At 41.2% G+C, this 21,847-nt stretch overlaps 1 protein-coding gene across 1 annotated transcript in view; it reads right to left on the bottom strand.

Moving 5' to 3' along the window:
- The window catches only part of ERP44 (endoplasmic reticulum protein 44), a 60,853-nt gene that overhangs the window by 4,555 nt on the left and 34,451 nt on the right, over window positions 1–21,847 (bottom strand). The window contains exons 5-10 of the mRNA XM_064150086.1: window positions 17,628–17,812; window positions 17,052–17,167; window positions 10,766–10,823; window positions 8,496–8,612; window positions 5,386–5,497; window positions 4,790–4,931 (exon numbers count right to left, since the gene is read on the bottom strand). Coding sequence (XP_064006156.1) covers window positions 4,790–4,931; window positions 5,386–5,497; window positions 8,496–8,612; window positions 10,766–10,823; window positions 17,052–17,167; window positions 17,628–17,812 — 730 coding nt within the window. The remainder of the gene's footprint in view (window positions 1–4,789; window positions 4,932–5,385; window positions 5,498–8,495; window positions 8,613–10,765; window positions 10,824–17,051; window positions 17,168–17,627; window positions 17,813–21,847) is intronic.

The raw sequence follows: 21,847 nt of genomic DNA, 5'->3' as shown, positions 1-21,847 counted from the left end.
TGTCAGAGTTAAAGAGTATGACCACAGCAATGTCTGTAACTAATTAGTATTACAGTGGTACTTTGAGAGGTCTCTTCCCTTCCTAGGAATTCCATCAGGAATTAGTAGTGATAATTAGTAGTGCTACAGAAAAGGAGGCTCATTCCAGCCTCCTTTTCTGTATTGCTAAGGAACAGCAGAATCATTACTCTTTGCTCTACCTTGGGCTCCTCTCTTAGATCAGGCACACTGCTGAAGGCATTCCCCTCCAATCTCTTCTCTCCTACAGCATGAGGGCATTTGGTGCCTATAGCCTCTTGTAGGTCAGTCAGTTCTTGCCCACAAGCTACAATTGATCTGTTGAACACTCCCTTCTGATTTGGAACAGCAGCTTAAATAGGTGGCCAAAGTATGAGGAAGAAATATTGGGCAGTGCTCTAATTTGTGTATAAAGTTACTATTCTCCAAAATGACAACTCCTCAAAAGAAAGAGGAAACCTTCTAGTGGGCCAGTTCTGAAAGCATCACATCCAAAGCCTATTGGCTGGTAGAAGCACTGGGATTAAAAGGGGCAGACTGGGGCCAGTTTGTAAAGACCCCCAAAAATGTATTAAGGTGGTAGAAAACTTTGCATTAGGTGAAAGTTTCTGGATTAAGACTTCACCTATTAAAACCAAAACCAACCAAGCCACAAAACAACCACCACTACCAAAACAAAAACCCAAACCATACACTCAAGAATATCACTCCAGGAGTTCCAAGGTCTCCTTGCTTCCAAACTCTCTGTTAGGTATTTCTAAACATCAACTAAATCTCCTAGAATAAGGTCAAAGAATTATTTATCATTAAGGAACTGCCTACAAGCCTGACATCTTTCTCTCATCTTCATTTGTGTGTAACAATTGATATACAAACAAGCAAGGCAACCAGGTTGATTCTATGAGACCTCCAAGATCATCCAGTCCAACCTAGCACCCAGCTCTATCCAATCAACTAGACCATGGCACTAAGTGCCTCATCCGGTCTTTTCCTGAACACCTCCAGGGATGGCAACTCCACCACCTCCCTGGGCAGCCCATTCCAATGCCAATCACTCTCTCTGGCAAGAATTTCCTAACATCCAGCCTATACCTGCCTTGGCACAACTTGAGACTGTGTCCTCTTGTTCTATTGCTGGTTGCCTGGGAGAAGAGACCAACCCCCACCTGGCTACAACCTCCCTTCAGGTAGTTGTAGACAGCAATGAGGTCACCCCTGAGCCTCCTCCAGGCTGAACAACCCCAGCTCCCTCAGCCTCTCCTCACAGGGCTGTGTTTCAGGCCCTTCACCAACTTCAGCACTCTTCTCTGGACATGTTCCAGTACCTCAACATCTCTTTTGAACTGGGCTTCATCAAAAGATGCATTGCCAGAAGATCCAGAGAGGCGATTCTGCCACTTTGCTCCAGTGACACCTCACCTGGAGTGCCATGTCCAGATCTTGACACTTCAATATAAGAAGGACATGGACATGATTGAATGGGTCCAGAAGGAGTGCCATGAAAACAGTCAGAGGACTGGAGCACCTCTGCTACAAAGACAGGCTGAGGGAGCTGGAGTTGTTCAGCCAGAAGAGGCGGCTCTAGGGAGACCTGGTAACAGTCCTAATGGGGGCCTACCCAAAGGATAAAGAGAGACTGTTTACAAAGGCCTGCAGTGACAGGACAAGGGGCAATGGCTTCAAACTAGAGAAAAGAAGATTTAGATTAGATGACAGGAATAAAATTCTTTACTATGAGGGTGCTGGAACATTGGAACAGGTTGTCCAGGGATGTAGTTGGGGCTCCTACTCAGCACTGGTTAGGCCACACCTTGAGTACTGTGTCCAGTTCTGGGCCCCTCAATTTAAGAGAGATGTTGAGGTGCTTGACTGTGTCCGGAGAAGGGCACCAAGGCTGGTGAGTGGGCTGGAGGACAGCCCTGAGAGGAGCAGCTGAGGGAGCTGGCAGTGTTCAACCTGGAGGAGGTTCAGGGGAGACCTTATTGCTCTCTATAACTACCTGAAAGGAGGTACACTAGTTTCAGCCTAGCTAGAATGTATTGGTGAGAAGAATTAGATTATAGGCTGTGAATAGGAAACAATGGTGATGTCTACTTCACTCACAGGCTTGCTGAGACGTTCAACAAGAAGAACACAAACACAGGTAAGGGAGTCACTCTCTGAGTTCTCTCTCTGGGCTAACCTGCCGTCTATGCGACTAATCCATCTGCTTCCTAACCCCCCAGGCCAACCCTCCAAGCTACCTTAAGCTTAAGGCAAAGTCTTGGGTAAGGTAGAGGGGTGGGAGAAAGGTGGAAGGATGGTTGGAAGCCCCTCTTGGGGACTCTGGTTTCTGAGAGGGGAGTTGTGTTTCTGTATTACCTTTTTAACTTGTATATTCCTGTATATATTGTGAATATCTGCTTATACATTGTGCTAAGCTGTAAATAAAGCTTCATTCAATTTCCAGAGCTGGCTGAGTCTAGTCTGGGTGGTTTTCCAAAGAGGGCGGGGGGCAGGTAACACCCAAACCATCACAGGAGGTGGTAGAATAGGCAGGGGTTGGTCTCCAGGTACTCAGTGACAGAACAAGAGGACACAGTCTCAAACTGTGCCAGGGCAGGCTTAGGCTGGATGTTAGGAAGTTCTTCACAGGAAGAGTGATTGGCATTGGAATGGGCTGCCCGGGATGGTGGTGGAATCACCATCCCTGGAGGTGTTTAAAAGGAAGCTGGATGAGGCATTAGTGCCATGGTTTAGTTAATCAGAAGGGCTGGGTGACAGGTTGGACTGGATGATCCTAGAGGTCTTTTTTCCAAGCTGGTTATTTCTGTGATTCTGATATTCAAGGTGAGGCTCAGTGGGGCTCTAGGCAACCTGGTCTAGTTGAGGATACCCCTGCTGACTGATGGGGGGGTTGTGTGTTGGACTAGATGACCTTGGGATGTGCTTTCCAGCCTAGACCATTCTATGAGTCTATGATTCCAAATATCAGCATAGCCTTCTTGAATCAGGTAACGCTCACACTGGAAGCTACATCTGAGCTTTGCATCGTTTCCTTTGACAAAAATTAAATACCTTGAATTTTTAAAAGTACAAATGGACAAAAATTCAAGTCTCAAAGCTTAGGCACCTAACCAGGACCTAGAAAGCTGTGTATAATGAGCTGCCTCCTTTAAAACAGTAACTAGAGCTTAATGCACAACCTGAAGATAAAGACAGACCACTTGTCTTGTGCTGAAAGCCCCTGAAGATAATGCTTATGCATCTTCAACTGAATCACAGGAGACAGAGTATCTGCTTCCAAAGCAGTACAACATGAAGAGATGTGCTGATGAAAAGTGGACTACCACACTGGTATTTTGCCTGTGCACCCTGATACTTCTCTCTCACATTTTATCCAGATAATATGCCAGTGAACAGCCATGTTCCAAGCTGCATGTGGAAAACTTCATAAACCAATGGAACAAGGATTCTCTGCCAGCTCTCCACATTTAAATAAATGCAGGAAGGCTGGAATTACATGGCAGGAAAATCCAAACCAGCATGGTTTGAATTCTTACAGGGTGAATTTTACAATAATCTTCACATAACACAGCGTTTAAATGATCCAAGTGAGATTTAAAACCTTTTAAAGTAAATCAGTATATCTGGATCACCACTAAAAATACCATGCCAGGCTCCAAATGCCCAAAAAACTACAGAAAAAAAATAGAAAACTTTGAAATAAAAAAGCAGCATCCAAAAAACCTGATTTTAGATGCTCTTCTTGCATAAAGCAATGCAACTCCATTTAAACAATGGCTTCACACCAGTTCACATTGCTCTAAGACTCTGACATTGACTCACACATAGGCACCTTTCACAGAATCACACAGAAACATCCAGGTTGGAAAAGACCCTCAGGATCACCAAGTCCAACCAATATCCCTGCTCTACAGGGTCCACCCTAAACCATATCCCCAAGCACCACATTCAAATGACCTTTAAACACATCCAGGCTTGGTGACTCCACCACCTCCCTGGGCAGCCCACTTCAATGTCTGACCACTCTTTTGGAAAAAAAAAAAAATTCCTAATATCCAGTCTAAACCTACCCAGTCACAGCTTGAGGCCATTCCCTCTTGTTCTATCAATAATTAACTGTGAGAAGAGACCAGCAACAACCTCCCCCCAACATTCTTTCAGGTAGCTGGAGACAGCTACCTGACAGCCTCCTCTTCTTCAAACTAAACAGCCCCAGCTCCCTCAGTTGCTTCTCAAGAGCATTATTCTCCAGGCCCTTCACCAGCTTTCTGCCCTCCTCTGCTCTTGTTCCAGAACCTCCACATCCCTCTTGTAATGAGGTGCCCAAAACTGAACACAATACTCAAGGTGTGGCCTCACCAGAGTAGACTGCAAGGGGGCAATCACCTCCCTATTATTGCTGGACACAGCATTTCTAATCTCAGTCCAAATGCCATTGGCTTTCTTTGCCACCTGGGCACACTGCTTGCTCATATTGAGTTGTTTGTCAATTACAACCCTCAGGTCCCTTTCTGCCAGACAGCTTTCCAGCCACACTTCCCCAAGCCTGTAGAGTTGATTGGGGTTGTTGTGACTCAAGCGCAGAACCTGGCATTTGGCCTTGTTGAAGCTCATCCCATTAACACTTGCCTATCAATCCAATCTATCCAAATTCCCTTTATCTATCCCAGATTTATCTACCTTCCTACCACAGCAGTGATTAAAGTATGAACACATCTGTTCTTTTGTTCTTCTGTATTTAAAATGCACAAAGGAAAATACTTACGACAAGTCACTGAAGTCTGGGAAGACATACATGTGTCTAAAGCTATCAATGGCAATAACAGGGCAGTCTGATGGAGTCTTCTGAATGTGGAGGAGAGGATGCCTGAATTTATCACAGTCAGCATGAAGGAAGTTTATTGTACCTTAAAATTGTGAGCAGACAAAAAAATGCATACACATTAAGACTTGTAAAAAAATATTATCTTGAAACACTAACCACTGTCATAACTAGAATAAAAGGTGGAGATAGAATAGATACAGCACATAGAACTTGAAAACAGATTTAAATAGCATCACCAAAACAAGGGATTCAATTAAAGCACTTCTGGCCACAATACTAACTGAAGGTCTTTTTCTTTTAAATGCTCTCTAGAACTCGTTTAAGGCATTTGGAAAAGAAGGATTTCTGGAGTAATAATTACTAATAAATTCTGTATCTGTTTAAATCTTGTCCAGAGGAACTGGTTCTCAGTGTCAAAATGTACCTAAACCACTTCAGTCTCCAGAGATTTAAAGCTAGGATTCTGCTTGCCCTTTCCTTCCACTGAAATTAGTAACATCCAGTGAATCCAAGAAGCAGTAGCAGCTTATACAAACCTTTTTCACTTATTAACTGTCGTGCAACCTCCTGTTGGAATTTCTCTAAACTCTCCAAGTCATCTTTCATATGGAAAAGTATGAGAAAAGGAAGGCCTTCTTCTGTCAGTTCCTGCACAGAAAGCAAACAACAAACCTTATTTCTTACATTTTTTAAGGGTACTTAAATGTTTCCATCTATTTTCAGTTTCAGTAAGATTTCTACTTTAAAAAAACAGCTGAAAAAAACAGGAGTTGACCATTCCTCTAAGATACCTGAGGGATACGGTTAACCATGATAATCTTCTGTATGTTACAGAGGAAGGAAAGGATGAAGGTGTTCCATTATCAGCATTTTGGGAAGGGATACACTTGCCCAGGAATACTTGCCCAAAAGAAATATTCTAGTACTGAGAAAATTCAACATCTTCATAGAAACAGCAATAAGGCCTGAATACCATGGTGTTAAATACTATGAGAAGTTGAGTGTTTTCTAGACCCAGTCATAGCTTGTTTCAGGTAGTCATTTGGCAGGGTTTTAGCATAACACAATGAGTATCTTTAAATAACTCCATCTTAAAAAAAAACATTAAAAAAGAACTGAAAGGAAGCTAATGACATAGCTAGATCAGCAGATCAGTCATGATCAAGTTCTGCTCATTCACCAGTGTCTCCTGACTGGACACCATTGCTGTATCCACAGGCTACTGCATTACTGAAATTGATCAAGAAGTGAAAACCTCCAACAGTACAGGTAGTTAGGAGAGCTGGTCTGAAAATTTTGCTGATTTTGGCCCTGCCTAATTCCTATGAAGTATCTTCCTTTTGTTTGCTTTTCTATTCCAGCTTTCATAGCCTGTCTTGCTGATCATGATGTGGCAATTGGAATACCTATTTCATTTATTTGGACTGCTCCCTCAAAACCTGCAGTTTCATTTGGTACTGAAAATATCAAAAGGTTTGCCATTAGATCCGAGCTTCTCAGATTACTCCTGTATGCCTTAGAGAAACTTTTTGCCTTTACAGTTCAGCACCATCGTTTGACCACATGGTTCACTGTATTGACACAGTATAAAATTAAACAGACTGGTTATACTGAATGGTATGACTGCTCCCAACAGCCTTTTCTTGTGAAGGGCAGGAACTACCTCCCAAATGGACAGCCTTCTCAAGCAGAAGACTTTGCTGCAGAGCCCAGTGATGTGCTGTTTAAAGTCACAGTAATGAACTCTGTCCAGATTTGGCATCTTTCTGCCTAGCCTGTCCATGGCAATTATCAGATAATGAAAGCTTTAAGAAAGAAAAGGAGAGAAAAAACCTACCAGAAGCTCGAAGAAGTCTATTTTATGTATGCAGTATTCTAGTACCATAAACACAGCTTAAGAATCACAGCACTTCATGTTTTTACCCTGTAATGTTGTGCAGTATGCAGTAAGAGCCCATTTAAATACTGTACAATCTCAGCAGGCAGAACTATCTCAATTTTGGTATGTTTGAATTTGTTTGGGTACTGGCAGCACTGAAAATTTTAAACAAATGTTGCTAGGCAAAATGTCATATTGGAATTGTAAATATCTGCCCAAGCAAACAGGAACTGAGGGTTGAGAGAACAACCAGAAAACCCATGACAATCTGGTGCAAGCTGGCCATGATGACCCAAGGCTTGAAAGGCTCAGAATCCTATTTCACCATGAGAAAAAGCACACTGGAAATGTACCACACACCTCCAAAGGTTTTAATATCTGGGAAAGTTTTAAATATTGAGATGCAAATGAAGAATAAAAATTTGGCTAACAGAACTTTCCAATAAAAATTGGTGGGGTTGACAAGAAGACTGTACTGAAACCATGTGGTGCATTCTGCCCTGTCTCTCTATTTGTCATGCAACCCAAGGTGTTGTGCATGCCCAGAACAGCAGTGCTACACACACTGCAAATTCAGGCTAAAAAGGTTGTGGCAACTAAGAACAAATCATATGACTGATTTGTTGGTTTCTAATCCATTGTGAACTACATACTGCAGTTTGTTACAAACCCTGCCAGTTTCCAGCAGACACTGTGGCTATCTACAAATGCTCCTTTTGAGATACTACAAACCTGCTGATTGCCCAAAGACTTTTTCCTGCTGCTTAGTGAAAAATAAGTTAAAAATAATAAACTTACTGTAAAATAACTTGTAAAAAAGGTAATTATGATATGAGGTTTGAAACAGATGAAAGAGGACTGAGTTACTAAAGAAAACAGAAAAGCATTACAAGAAAATAAGGATAGAAAGAAGAAAAGAAATGTTTAAAAGCAGACCCCTAAATTTCATCTCAGGAATTACAGCTACAAGAAGAAACCCAAGGGGAAAAGCATATGATGCTAAATAGATTAAGAAGGAATCAGTGGTTAAACACAGACTCACACACACACACACCAAAATAAATTAAAATAGTAATAATCACATCAGATGGCTGTTATTAGAGTTCCCAGTAGACTGCCAGTTCTGTAGGTGCTCAGCTATCATTTAACGTGTTTATTAGATAATGCTCTGGAAGTGGTTAATACACTTTTTCTACTGCCAACTGTAACATTAAAAGCTGATTACATATAACTAAAGATATAGTTCACAGCTGTTCTACTCTTTCAGACTGTCATGGACCTGCTGCCACTGGTATTTTCTACTCTGATTAGAAGCATTTTTCTAAAGGTCACAATAGGTGCAAAAGTTGCTTAAATAACATTTATGCCTGGATCTTATTATATCAACACTTAGGCATAACATCAGTCTAAATAACATGTCATTGCTTTAGATATGTAATACAACTCTCTGAAGGTGTTACACACCCACAGGTACTTACACACGTTCTAGCACATGCACATTCTTAGCACCCAAGTGTCTGCACCCCAAAAATCATCAGACACTTCTTATACGATCCATGCACACAATTATAACCTCTTTCTCTGGCAGTGCATGAAACCACTAAAAGTCTAGCACCAGTGAATTTTCAGTCTCACCAAAGAAGCTCCAAAAGAATGAAGAGACATTTTCTGCCCAAAGTAAAGAATGCAGATAGTTCCATGGCATGGATTTGAGATCTTGAAAGATAGATTTTGGTTTTGAGAAAGAATGGTAGAAGAAGTTCTTACCTCCCCATTTTCAAATGTAATTTCTCGAACTAGTGGCACACATTTATCTTGGGTCCATGCATAAATCAAATCAAAATTGGTTAGAGAGCCTAAATACACCATATCAGGAGCATTTTCCTGTTGGAAAGAAAAATACACAGGGAAAATGACATTCTTATGTGCAAAGCAAATTATCAACATAAAAGTAATCATATGCTTGTAAGTACCAAAAGCCAGTTGTATAATCAATATTTAACCCTTGTGCATGCAACACTTCTATTAACTATGTTGCAAAAGCACAACAGGAGAAGAACTATTATATATGATCACTTATACAGCCAACTCCATTTTTAAAGACAATGTAAGAAGAATTGAAAACAAATACTTTGTTTTCAAACTAGGGATGCTAGAAATAGAAGTGATTTAGACTGCTGTCAGACTGAGAAACAGTATCTTAGAACCAAAAGTCCCCATTTACACAGAAACTAAAAGCAGGTATAAAGCCCCTTCATGCTGGCAGTTACAAAGACACTCAAGAAAAACCTTCCCAGTGTCCTACAAGACCCAAAGCTGGTATTTTACATTTGCTTTGTCAAAGAGTAATGAATAAATATTTTCCCTTTCTTTGCCAGTAGTTTAACTCAGAATGCAGTGCTGTCATCTTTTAATACAATTGCAATACATGAAGCAAGTACGACTTTGCAAGCTGTAGCCACGACTAAGCACACTTTAATTCAAAAATACCAAATCAATTAGGTAACCTAGCAAATTCTGGGTTTGCAGAACAAAGTTTGAAACTCTCTTCCCTCTTAGGTCTTCTTTTATTTCTCTTTTGTAAACAACTCTTTTCACACAGCAAATTTGAAAGAAAAGCAGATTTTCAGGTGCTGTGGTTATAAAAAGCAATTCTTGCAGATTTTCTTCTGTACTGATTTTTTTTTTCCTCTAGTAGAACTGTGTTTAAGGGAGTTTGTTAACACAGGTAATTTTACTAATTTCTGAGGGTTTTTGAATGAAGACAATGGTCTGCTAAGAACCATGTGGGATTCAAACAGGCAAGTGGCAGCTAGAAATATACTTAGCAATTGTCACTTGTTTTGATGTGCATGAAGTGCGCCAGCTGTTGAACTTCACAGATTATAAAGACTTCTACAGAACACAAAGTATCTATATGCATGATGAGTTGACCATACTTCTAAGGAAAAAAAAAACCAAAACATTTTGTGCTAGTTTGAAGCTAGCTAGAGTGTTTTGGTGAGAAAAACTAGATTACAGGCTGTGAAAGGAAAACAATGGTGATGTCTACTTCCCTCATAGGCTCGCTGAGATGTATAAGAATAAAAAGCAAAACATAGATAAAGCCACTTCTACTGCTGGCAAGCTCTGAGCTGCATCTCTCTCCTAACCTCATCCTCTGTTTCCTTGCCTAATCCACTTTGCTTCCTATCCCCCTGGCCGAGCTTCCATTTCTTCCTTGGGACTGGGGTAAGGTTGAGAGGGGTAGGGGGAAGGTGAAGGGGCAGTTGAGAGCCCCTCCTGGGGACTCAGGTTTCTGGGAGGGCTGTTGTGTTTCTGTATTACCTTTTACCTTGTATATTTCTGTATATAACTGTATATACTGTAAATATCAGAGTATCACAGTATCACAGTATTATCAGGGTTGGAAGAGATCTCACAGATCATCAAGTCCAACCCTTTACCACAGAGCTCAAGGCTAGACCATGGCACCAAGTGCCACGTCCAATCCTGCCTTGAACAGCTCCAGGGACGGCGACTCCACCACCTCCCCGGGCAGCCCATTCCAGTGTCCAATGACTCTCTCAGTGAAGAACTTTCTCCTCACCTCAAGCCTACATCTCCCCTGGCACAGCCTGAGGCTGAGTCCTCTCGTTCTGGCACTGAGAGAAGAGAGCAACCTCCTCCTGACCACAGCCACCCTTCAGGTAGATGTAGACAGCAATAAGGTCACCCTGCTTGTATATTGTGCTTGCTGTAAGTAATAAGCTTCATTCATATTCCCAGAGCTGGCTGAGTCTAGTTTGGGTGATTTCTAAAGTGTGGGGGGGCAGGGAACACCCAAACCATCACACATTTTTAGACAATGACATTCAAAGTGACACATTTAGTTTTCCCGTGCTTAAGTGGCAACAGATGAGACTGGAATTGTTTTCACTGAATCTGAATTAAGATTCGAGATGCACTAACATACTGAATGATCTCAGTAGAGCCTCCATTAGTTCACATCCACATTTAATGACAACAAGCAGAATAAAATGCATAGTTACACTTACCCCTGGTGGCTTGTAGATTACATTGTCTCCGCTAAATCTCTCTGCTTTTGAAATAGCCCTAAAACAAACCAACCAGTAAGCATGCCTTGGTATAGACAAATAAAATAACAGTGATATCAGAACCCATATTTCAACTTGTTATCCTTCTTTACTATTTTTTTTCCTTCAAAACTTGAGAATTAAAATCCTTGATCTTCACAGTAAACTGTAAAGTAACTCCTGCTGAAACTTGGCTTGGCTAGATAAGAGGGCATTAAGGGAGTCAGTAAGATGGTCTCTAAGACTAGTCTAAAGGACTGGACTGTAGGCACTGAGGTAAAAATGCTAAATGTTAGTACAATTTTGCATAACAGACCACCAGTGAAAAATGTTAACCAATTCATATAATCATATAAATTAGTAAATATAAATACTTATTCTTAAGGAAGAAAATGAGAGAAAGGTGGATTCCTGTTTGCATTCACTCTTCCCGACCCACTGTTTACACTAGAAATTTGCATCTTATCTACCCTGATAAAGAAAGGGCTTTGAGCTGCTCTGCCAGCACAGGCAATAAGAGAAAACAGATAGCAAATAAACACACACTGTCCAGTTTACTCTCAAAACAGATCTGGAGAGCACAAGACACAGCATGGAGCTTCTGACCATGACATGGTATGTGTGTATCTGGAGAATACATGCCATTAGTCCCTGGTATTCAGCTTACTGTATCACCTTACTTGGTTCCTGATCTAGATCTGCAAAGGTTTTTTTCCTTAATTCCAGTCACAAGAGTGCCCAAAAAGCTGTTAGTTTGTACCCCCAAAATGGTAACATTTTATTCAAATGAATGAGGATGTTTGTTTCAGAGACGTTTGCTATGCAACCAACACAGAAAATAGAGAAAAAGAAATGAAGATCTCAACAAAACTAAACCCCTTTCATCACCTCTGGACATTGAAATAGGTATCCCCTCCTCTCCCAAGCCTTGCTGTTCCAATGTGACTCGTGCTGGCAAGACAGAATTGACTAGCTGCACATAAGAGAGTAAAATGAACCACCTTTTTCTTTTCCTCTCAGCCAAGGCTAAAAAGAAAGCACACTGGCCTCTGGGAAACATTAGCTAAGGATCGCAGCTTCTCCAGTTATGGTATCTCTCCTGTGAACTGAGTATAAGCCTGGGTTAAGATGCACCAAGGAGACCACCTTCAGAGCAGGTAGATCCATACTGGGGAAGGGAACTGCGTTGATGTGGTTAGAATTGATCTCAAGGGAAATGAAGATATTGAGCAAATGGAATTTGTGAGGACTTACACACTGATGTTCTAACCATGCACAACAGATAAGGGGGTATTTTGCTTCCTTGATAAGGAAGTGAACTGACCTGATTCAGACCATCTTCAGATACCATGGAAGGATAAAAAGTAAGTTGTGAAACTCCAGCAAACTGCATGAACTCAGTACTACAGTCCAACTGAAGAACACCATGTAAGACTCCAGGAGATAACATGACTATGCAGGATTATTCAGGGATACTGAATGTATAAGCAATGTACTTATGAAATAAAAAGCTGCTACTTTGTCTTGTTGGGGGTGCAGGATCTGAGACATGAGTCTCCTTGCACCAAAACTTGCAATAAAGATTGCCTGCCTTCTAAAACTTAAAACTGGAGCCTCAGAGGGTTTCTTTAGATAGCTGAATTTTATGGCATCAGCAGTGCAAAGGGCCAACAAGGAGCTTCTCTGGGGTGCTTTTTAAAGCTGCTCGCTTGTAGTGGCAACCAGCAACATGTTGGTGGGCTGCTGAGGCAATGAGAGCAGATCTAGCATCACTTCCAGCAGAGTTAAACAAGTCAATGGTCACTGCTGAGACCACCCTCTCCCTATAAAAGAAGCCCCTTGGAAACAAACAAGTGGTGAGCGGGCACCACCTGCAAAGGTGAAGGTGCCTGTCAACACAAGCTCAGGGTGCACATCAGGGTGCACCTAGCCCACAAGGCAGAACAGTGAGCACTCCTTGGAGAGGAAAGGCCACAGCTCTGGTTGGGGGGTGTCTGTGCCATCCCTGCCTCCACCCAGACAGAACTGCAGAGGGGAGAGGCTGGCGTGTAGACTGCAGGAAGTACCTTTTTCTTGGTGCAGATAGGTGGTGAACTTGCCTGCACTAAGTGTGCCCAGATGGAGGACCTCCTGCAGAAGGTGGCTGAGCTGCAGGAGGCAGTGAAAAGGCTGTGTAGCATTAGTGAGCTGCAGAAATGCATTGCTGGATCCATGAGCAGTTTGTAGGCAACCCGCAGTGGGATCAAGTGCACCCTCAGCAAGTTTGCTGACGACACCTAACTGTGTGGTGCAGTTGACACACTGAAGATTAGGGATGCTATCCGGAGGGAACCTGACAGGCTGGAGAGGTGGGCCTGTGCTCACGAGGTTCAGCAAGTATAAGTGCAAGGTTCTGCACCTGGTCCAGGGCAATCCCAAGCACAAACACAGGCTGCAGCCCTGCAAAGAAGGATTTGGGGGTGCTGCTTGACACGAGCCAGAAATGTGTGCTGGCAGCCCAAAACCCCAACTGTATCCTGGACTGCATCAAAAAACGTGTGGCCAACGGGGGTGATTCTGTCCCTCTGCTCTGCTTTTGTCAGACCCCACCTGGAGTACTGTGTCCAGCCCTGAAGCCCCTAACACAAGGTGGCCATGAATCTGCTGGAGAGGTCAACAAGATAATCAGTGGGCTGGAGCACCTCTCCTACAAGGACAGGCTGAGAGAGTTAGGTCTGTAGAAGAGAAGGCTCTTGGTAGACTTTACAGCAGCCTTTCATTATCTGAAGAAGGCCTAGAGGAAGGCTGGAGGTAGACTATAAAGGCTTGTGGTAGGACAAGAGGCACTGGTTGTAAACTGGAGCAGGGTAGATTTATATCAGACATTAGGAAAAAGTTCTTTGCTATGAGAGTGGTGAGATAGCAGTACAGGTTTCCCAGAGAAGTTGTGGATGCCTCATTCCTGGAAGTGTTTAAGATCAGGCTGGATGAGACTTTGAGCAACCTACTCTAGTGGAAGGTGTCCCTTCATGGGGCAGGGGTGTTGGAACTAGACAACCTTTAAGGTCCCTTCCAACTCAATCCATTCTATGATGAAGAGATGTAAAAGAGTAGAGGATGAAGTAAAAATATCTCTATCTCACTGCAAAATAAAGTAAATCTTCCAGAGGTCTGAAAACTTTAGAAGGCCAAGAAAAAAAAAACAACAAACCATGATAAAGCTTATCTCAAAGTACCTACTTTTTATTCAATTTGATGCAATTACTTTTTTCTTAACACATGCAAAACACACCTTGCATAGTATGCTCCATTTTAGAGTCATGTATTTTAAAATGTATTTTTGTGTTCTAGACACTGAGACTGCTCTCATGATGTGAAATCAAGCTTCTTTGTGACTGTCACTACAGAGGTAAACCACTTGCATCTCAGACAATCCTTCACTAAGTAAGAAGGAAATGAAGACATACAGAAGCTCTATACCTGCCCAACCACTGCTTGGTAAGATGATAATAATCTAAAATGAAATATATGCTCTAGGGTGACCCTGGGGTGGAACCCAAAAGGCCCTCTTTGGTCTTTCCACTTCAGTAGCTATAGTTGTGACTGATTTGTTACAGATAATTCAAAGTGGGGACATGATGTGAAACTCCCAAATGCCTGAACACACCTTTTTAAAAACTACTACCAAAAATGGGAACACTTCAGTTTGCATTTGGTCTTTACTTAAAGCACAGGGTTTTCTTATAGCACAGGGTTCACATAGAACACCTTGGAATCACACACACCACATCCCCCTGGCTCTGCCTCCAGATTCCAACAGTTTCTAAATTTGCCATTCTCCCATGAGTTACCTACAGCTCAAAGATAAAGGTATTTCTTGGCTATTTGTTTTGGTTTTCTGCATTTGGCTTCCTATGCTCTGGCTCAGTGGCACAAAACCATTCTCTTCCATGTCTACAAACATTTCAGATTTATACCTCTCTATTTCTACTTCTAAAACCCACCTCTAATGCCTCTCCATACATGCCTCTCCTACACCCCTCCTATTTCCTTCTGCTTACAAGTCTTCTATCATTATTTTTGCTTTGCACTCACCTCAGATCTTATTTGCAAGGATCACCTGATTTAAGAATAGTTTTAAGCATCAAGATGATCTGCCACAAAGTTATCACTAATAAAGATTTAAAAATAAGCTATTACAACTACCTAAAGCCAGAATAATTTTTGCATAGCAGGAAACAGTTTTGCCCTGACAGAAGTGAGTGAAGTAATTGGTTTTTTCTTTTGTCAAATTGATCGTTTTAAGCTTATTTTATCTTCCTAGAAGTTTTATCATGACAGTTCACATTACTGCATACCTCCCAAACTGTGTAACTGTTGAACTCTATCCATAGCGAAACCAAAAATCCTTCCCAGAGGCTGTTAAGATGCTCAGTCAGAAGAGTTCAACTGAAAAGAGCCAGCACCCCATGAAACATTTGCTAAATATAAACTGAATAGGGAACACAGTTATATAGCCACTATCTCCCTGAGAAGCTTGAGAGCCACAGCTAGTCAGACAAAAACATTTAGTTTCCAAGGTTGGTGTCCAGAAGATTGCACTTTAAAACACTAAAAGCTCCAAAATACAAAGGGGAGGGGAGTGTGAAGAAGAGAATAATGGCAAGCCTGCTCTGCAATATGAAGCTACGTGGACAAGTTAGAAATAATTGAATTCTGATCTGTTCTAATTAGACTGTGGATTGCTTATACCAAAAGAAATAAACCCAAAACCTCATAGCAATTACATTAAGAGCATCCAATAAGCAAAGGCTAACATAGAGTGGTGGGAGACAATCGGTCATTACATGAAGCTGACAAATAGGACAGTAAAGATGAACAGACTCAAACACCTGGAGAGAGAATCTTGAAAGTATTGTTTATCTTACTAATGATTTTCTAAAACTGCATTCCTGAAAAGTCATAAGGGGGCAAAACATAATTTAAAATTCTAATAATAGTTCAGACTGGCTGTTCTGAGAAAAGCATGGATGCATGCATCAGAAAACATAAGAGATAATGGTCACTCCTTGGGAATAAGACTGATACACCTACAGATTTACAAGAATTGATTATCATCTCCCAGTCAAGGCTGCTTATGTACAGTCACAGAATGCTTGGCTGGATATCTAACTGGAAACTGAATGACAGCCACATTATAAATACCCTCCCACATCCCCAAGCTTTATTTTGGAAATATATTGGAAGAGGCATCAGTGACTGACAACAAATCTTGTTCCAACAGACAAAAGATTCTCTACCTTCTCTCAGCCCCTCTCCAAGGGCAATTGCATACAGTATAAAAGCTAGTATACCCCATGCAAATTCCTGATCTCGCAGCCGTAGGTAGACTGCATTCACATAAAACTGGGTAGTGATGGCACATTTAACACTGTAGAAAGAATCTCTAATTGCATTTTACCATGAAAAAGAATCACTCTTATGTTATTAAGCAAAGATCCTTTAATATTTTAAAATCTTGCCATAAATCTGTATTACAAGGAGAAATTGGAATTTCTGTACTGTGAGCCTAGAAGAACAAACCTATGTAGCTTATCAGTGCAACTGTGTTTCTAAACTGTTATTATGTGCAGTGACAAAGAACTCACTTAAAACAGACCCAGACACACAAATCAAGCATTTTGGAACAATGTCCTCTTGCATGACATCAGGAAAAAAAAAAAATGAGCAGGCAACTAAATTATTCCTTACAGAAGAAAAGGAAGGAAAAAAACACAAACCAAAACACACAAACTCATATAAAAGGGAGGAAACAAACAAACAAGAAGGTCACATTTAAAAGAAAAACATTAAGGAGGTACAAAAAAAAAAAAAGGAGTTGTACAGTTTGCAACATGAATTATTTTTTCCCAAAAAAGACTTCAAACTCTTCCCTTCTTTTTCTTTCTCATTTCAAAGCAGCAGGAATTTAGGACACAACTGTCTAGGATCCCTCCTAAAATCTCCCCAGTTACATTTAAACTATACTGACAAAGAAAAAACAGCAGAAGGATGCAAAAACCTAAAATCTTATTTTGCAGAAAGCATTAAGGCTAGGAAGAGTTTATCCTTCTGTCTCTCTGTTGCTGTATTTATCTGTTAATGTCTAGTCTCTCAAGTTACGCCACAATCGAAGTACTAAAGAAGTCTATTCAATAAAATTAAATACAACTCCTTAACATAATTTCAATAATGAAGTCATGCAAAACCTCTAAATTTTAAAACTTACCCAAAGGCAGACAGGAACACACAATCATCATGCAATATATTTGCTACTCTTTCAAATGTCCTGTAATTATCAGAGTCCTTTTGCTCAAAGTATCCAACAATATTTCTCCTGCTGCGCTGTAGAAACAAAGGTTAAATTATAACTTACCTCAATGTAACAGAAACGAATCATTACTCCCTAAAGATATCAAAATACAGCTGCTATTTTTTCAACAGCCCCTAACTGCCTTTTCAATATTCAGAAACATCCTTAGGACTATTTTGCCAGCAAGGAATATTAGAAGTATTTAACAAAATACCACACGTGTTTCTTTTAAAATGATTAAATGTAAAGTAAATAATTCGGTAGTGAAGTTACAGTAACAAAATGAACGCAGTTGAAAATGATTATATTTGAATAATTCATAGTACTGGAAACATCATCGTTCACACTTGGTTTTGAAAATTGCACTTAACATTTCTGAATGGGGAAAAAAAAACCACAAGTAGTAAATACACACTTCAAATGCATTTTTTCATCAGTTCAACACCCAATAAATAAATAAACATTTAGAAGGAACAAACATGACAGACTTACATCAAGAGAACTAATTTCTTCCAAATCGTGGACCTCCCGAATAGGGTTACTCTTCTGCTGCCTGATGTAATCTGCTATTGCTGTCACAGATCTCTGGCCCCTGTACTCTCTCTTCATCATCATCCCATTGCGGAAGAGTTTCAGAGTTGGGTATTTGCTTATCCTGTATCTCTGCGCTATATCCGCTAAAAAGAAATCAATAAAATCAAAGTGCTACAAATACAGAAATCCACTGAAGATGGTGGCTTATACATGTGTATTTATACATAAGTGCAATCGCTGAACCAGTAGTAAAACATCTTCAGACAAGAACAAACTAAACCCCAAACCTTAAACACCCCAAAAGAGAGAGAACAGATAGCAGCTAGAGTATTTCTCACATCTTCATCACGACCAAAATCAAGCTAAAGACTCAATTCGTTCAGCTATACTCCTTTAATCAGTATATTCCCTATGAACTACTAGGAAGGCAAATTTAAGAGCAAAATAAGAATTTTAAAAGCTTGCCAAATCTTGCTTAATCCACATATGAAAGTTTTAATCAAATAAACTGCCCCCTATTAATATTTCTTTAAACTCACTATGATTTTTATCTCAGTGACAGTGCTGGAAATATTACTGTCATGCCTTACAATTTAGAGAATGTGAAGCCTGTGTAAAACATTTCTTGAAGCCTATGAAGGCTAGAAGATTGCTGCTACAGTTCTGAGCTGTTCAGGTTTTGAATGAAGACAGAATTTCAGTTCTCTAAATTAAGACAAATACCTCTCTCATCAACCACTGTCAGCATTCCCTTCAAGAGAGTTCTTCATTCACTTCTACATATGCTGCCCAACTTTCTTCTAGACTTGACCCATGCAGAGCTTCAAAGTATCACATCTTTGTGTTCATCTAATATAAAACCACTAGCTTCTTTCACCTTTATACAACAGGTCAGTCATTTAACACCAAGTTATTTCTTCATGAGACTTACAAATGCAGAAGAACAGTTTAAAAATGGAAAGAGGCCTTACAGTAAAATTAAAGAGAGTCAAAGAAGAAAGCTAAGCAGAAGCAATAAAGCCCAGTTTCCCAAGAATGTGTGCCCTGTGCCCCTTGTCTTCAACCTTTACCACGGCAATAATCCAGTTCTTTACTAAACCCAAATACTTCCAAGTGTTTCTGCCTCTTACACCTTGGTTAATCACTAGGACACAGGAGGTTGCAAGAGGTATTGTAGCTAGTTCCCAGCTATGTCCTGATAGGGAAACTTACACACAACCACCAAGCGGTTTATGGCACACTGGCTGAAGATGAGCCAGCAGTGTGCCCAGGTGGCCAAGAGAGCCAATGGCATCTTGGCCTGTATCAGGAACAGTGTGGCCAGTAGGACAAGGGAGGTTATTCTTCCCCTGTACTCAGCCACACCTTGAGTACTGTGTCCAGTTCTGGGCCACTCAATTCAAGAGAGATGTTGAGGTGCTGGAACGTGTCCAGAGAAGGGCAACAAAGCTGGTGAGGGGCCTGGAACACAAACCCTATGAGGAGAGGCTGAGGGAGCTGGGGTTGTTTAGCCTGGAGAAGAGGAGGCTCAGGGGGGACCTCTTTGCTGTCTACAACTACCTGAAGGGACATTGTAGCCAGGTGGGGGTTGGTCTCTTCTGCCAGGCAACCAGCAATAGAACAAGGGGACACAGTCTCAAGTTGTGCCAGGGAAAGTATAGGCTGGATGTTAGGAGGAAGTTCTTGCCAGAGAGCGTGGTTGGCATTGGAATGGGCTGCCCAGGGAGGTGGTGGAGTCACCATCCTTGGAGGTGTTGAAGAAAAGCCTGGATGAGGCACTTAGTGCCACGGTCTAGTTGACTGGCTAGGGCTGGGTGCTAGGTTGGCCTGGATGATCTTGGAGGTCTCTTCCAAACTGGTTGATTCTATGATACTATTAAGGTCATATATATAACTATGGCAGCCTTTGTCACAGTGCAAAAATTGGCTCTGTTCATCTCCAATATCCAGTAATTGTTTTAATCAAAGTTTGGAAGTACTTAATAGATTTGAACACCCTTCCCTCTTTCAGATGTGGTTGAGGTTGAGCAAAAAGCTTCAAGGAGCTTTTATGTGGAATGACTGGAGAAACAAGGCAAGCAGGTACACACTTTGGATTCTTGATTAAAAGAGATTAAAACCAAACAATAGAGAAAGCACATAACATGAAACATTTGTTTTAATTATGCCCTCATGATGACTCCTCTCCTGGAAACCTATCTAGAAACAAACCAACAAAACCCTCTTCAAAACTCTCAGCTCCTAAGAAAACTAGGTGCCCTCTATGAGCTAGGATGCAGTTCACCTAACCCTCAATCATGTCGGTACCTAAATCAAATTAAATCCCAAAATACAAGAAGTTTGCCCACCTTCCAGAACTGCTTAACCTTTTGAGGTGATTCATTCCAGTCAACCACTTCCCTGCCTTTCTCAAGGTGAGAGACAGTGAACTTCAACAAGTCAACTTATTTTTTGGAGACAGGAAAGTTTTATTCAGTCAACAGAGAGAGGAAGGCTTTGAAACTGTGGGCTGAATGTATGTCCTGTTACTTTTCACTTCCTCCTTAAAAGTCAAAGGGTATATCCTTCAAGTGACCTGGTTTGGCCCCCAGCAGGTAGGCAACCAAATGAGGGACCATCAGCATGTCTGGCACAGCACTGACTGACATAATATCTAATCCTTTCTCACAAGAATTTCCTTTCCTCCTAATTACATACTAACCAAGAAGCAGATTTGCTTTTTATCTTAAACTTACTCTTCTTTTTTTTAACAGAGTGGAGACAGAAGTCCTATGAAAACTTTCAGAGGCAGTTGTCCTGAGCTAGCTTCTGATAACCAGGCAGCTAACATACACTTCCAGCTTGCAACCCAAATTTAATAGCCTGGGCAACTAAAAATAAGTCATTCCCAAGTGGTACTGTGCCTCTTACTGTCCTCCAAAACATAAAGCTCTCCCCCCCTTTTAGTCATCCAAGGGATAACCAAAAGGTTCTTAATTCTCTGCTGCCTGGACAACTTCCAGTGAAACTGTCAGCAGCTTTAATTGCACTCACCTTTTGCAGCTTCAGTTACTGCAAACAGTCTTTGTACCAGCTACACAGCAAAGGACTAAGAACTAGGTCTATTTCACAAAACCATTCTTTTAACATCTCTCAAACCAGCAGGGTTCAAATCTTCATCAGCTAAGCCCACTTCCTAACAAGCCCTGCATCACTGTAAAATATCACAAAACTCAGTCTATTAATTTTGACTAAGAAAGGACTTACTCTGTTTCCTATGAGGAGAAGCTGAGGGTTGTTTAGTCTGGAGGAGGGTCAGGAGCAACCTCATTGCTGTCTACAACTACCTGAAGAGAGGCTGTAGCCAGATGGGGGTCAATCTCTTTTCCCAGGCAACCAGCAATAGAACAAGGGGACACATTCTCATGCTGTGCCAGGAGAGGTATAGGCTGGATGTTAGGAGGAAGTGCTTCACAAGAGAGAGTGATTTGCCATTGGAATGGGCTGCCCAGGGAGGTGGTGGAGTCACCATCCCTGGAGGTGTTCAAGGAAAGACTGGATGAGGCACTTAGTGCCATGGTCTAGTTGATTGGCTAGAGCTAGGTGCTAGGTTGGCCTAGATGATCTTGGAGCTCTCTTCCAACCTGACTGATTCTATGATTCTAAATATCTCAAAGAGTTTCTTAATTGAAACTAATTACAATTCCAATTAAGAGTATCACATTTTAGGTCGTCAATTCAGAGTATTTCTATTTGAAGTTAATACTAATTTCTCAGGGGAAGATGCCAATGTATTCAACAAGTATGATATGAATTCTATTTTCTTCCTTTAAACTCAATCACTTTTCAGTTGAAGTACCTAAGAGCTCCCTGCAAGAAGGCGATGAGCATGGCAGGGGAGGAAATCACTTGATATTTGCTTAGTGGAAGACAAATGGCTTCCAGCAGACCAAGCATTTGCTGCCCTTCTCTCTGGCTGACAGAGGGACCTCTGGTCTGACAGTACATCATCTATCAAAACTTGACCAGGATCTGATAAGACACAAGAAACAGTACTCATCAAGGTTTCACAGAAATACTTTGAGATCAAAGACTGTTCCCAACAGCCAACACCAAACCCACACTTTGTCTCCTAAGTTGGCACTTTTCCTTCAGGTTATTTCCACATCACAATAGGTTGCATGAGTTGCAGAACAGGC

The sequence above is a fragment of the Pogoniulus pusillus genome, chromosome 10 (genome assembly GCF_015220805.1).
Source record: "Pogoniulus pusillus isolate bPogPus1 chromosome 10, bPogPus1.pri, whole genome shotgun sequence".
NCBI classification, from domain to species: domain Eukaryota; kingdom Metazoa; phylum Chordata; class Aves; order Piciformes; family Lybiidae; genus Pogoniulus; species Pogoniulus pusillus.
This window is presented reverse-complemented; position numbering and strand designations above follow the sequence as displayed.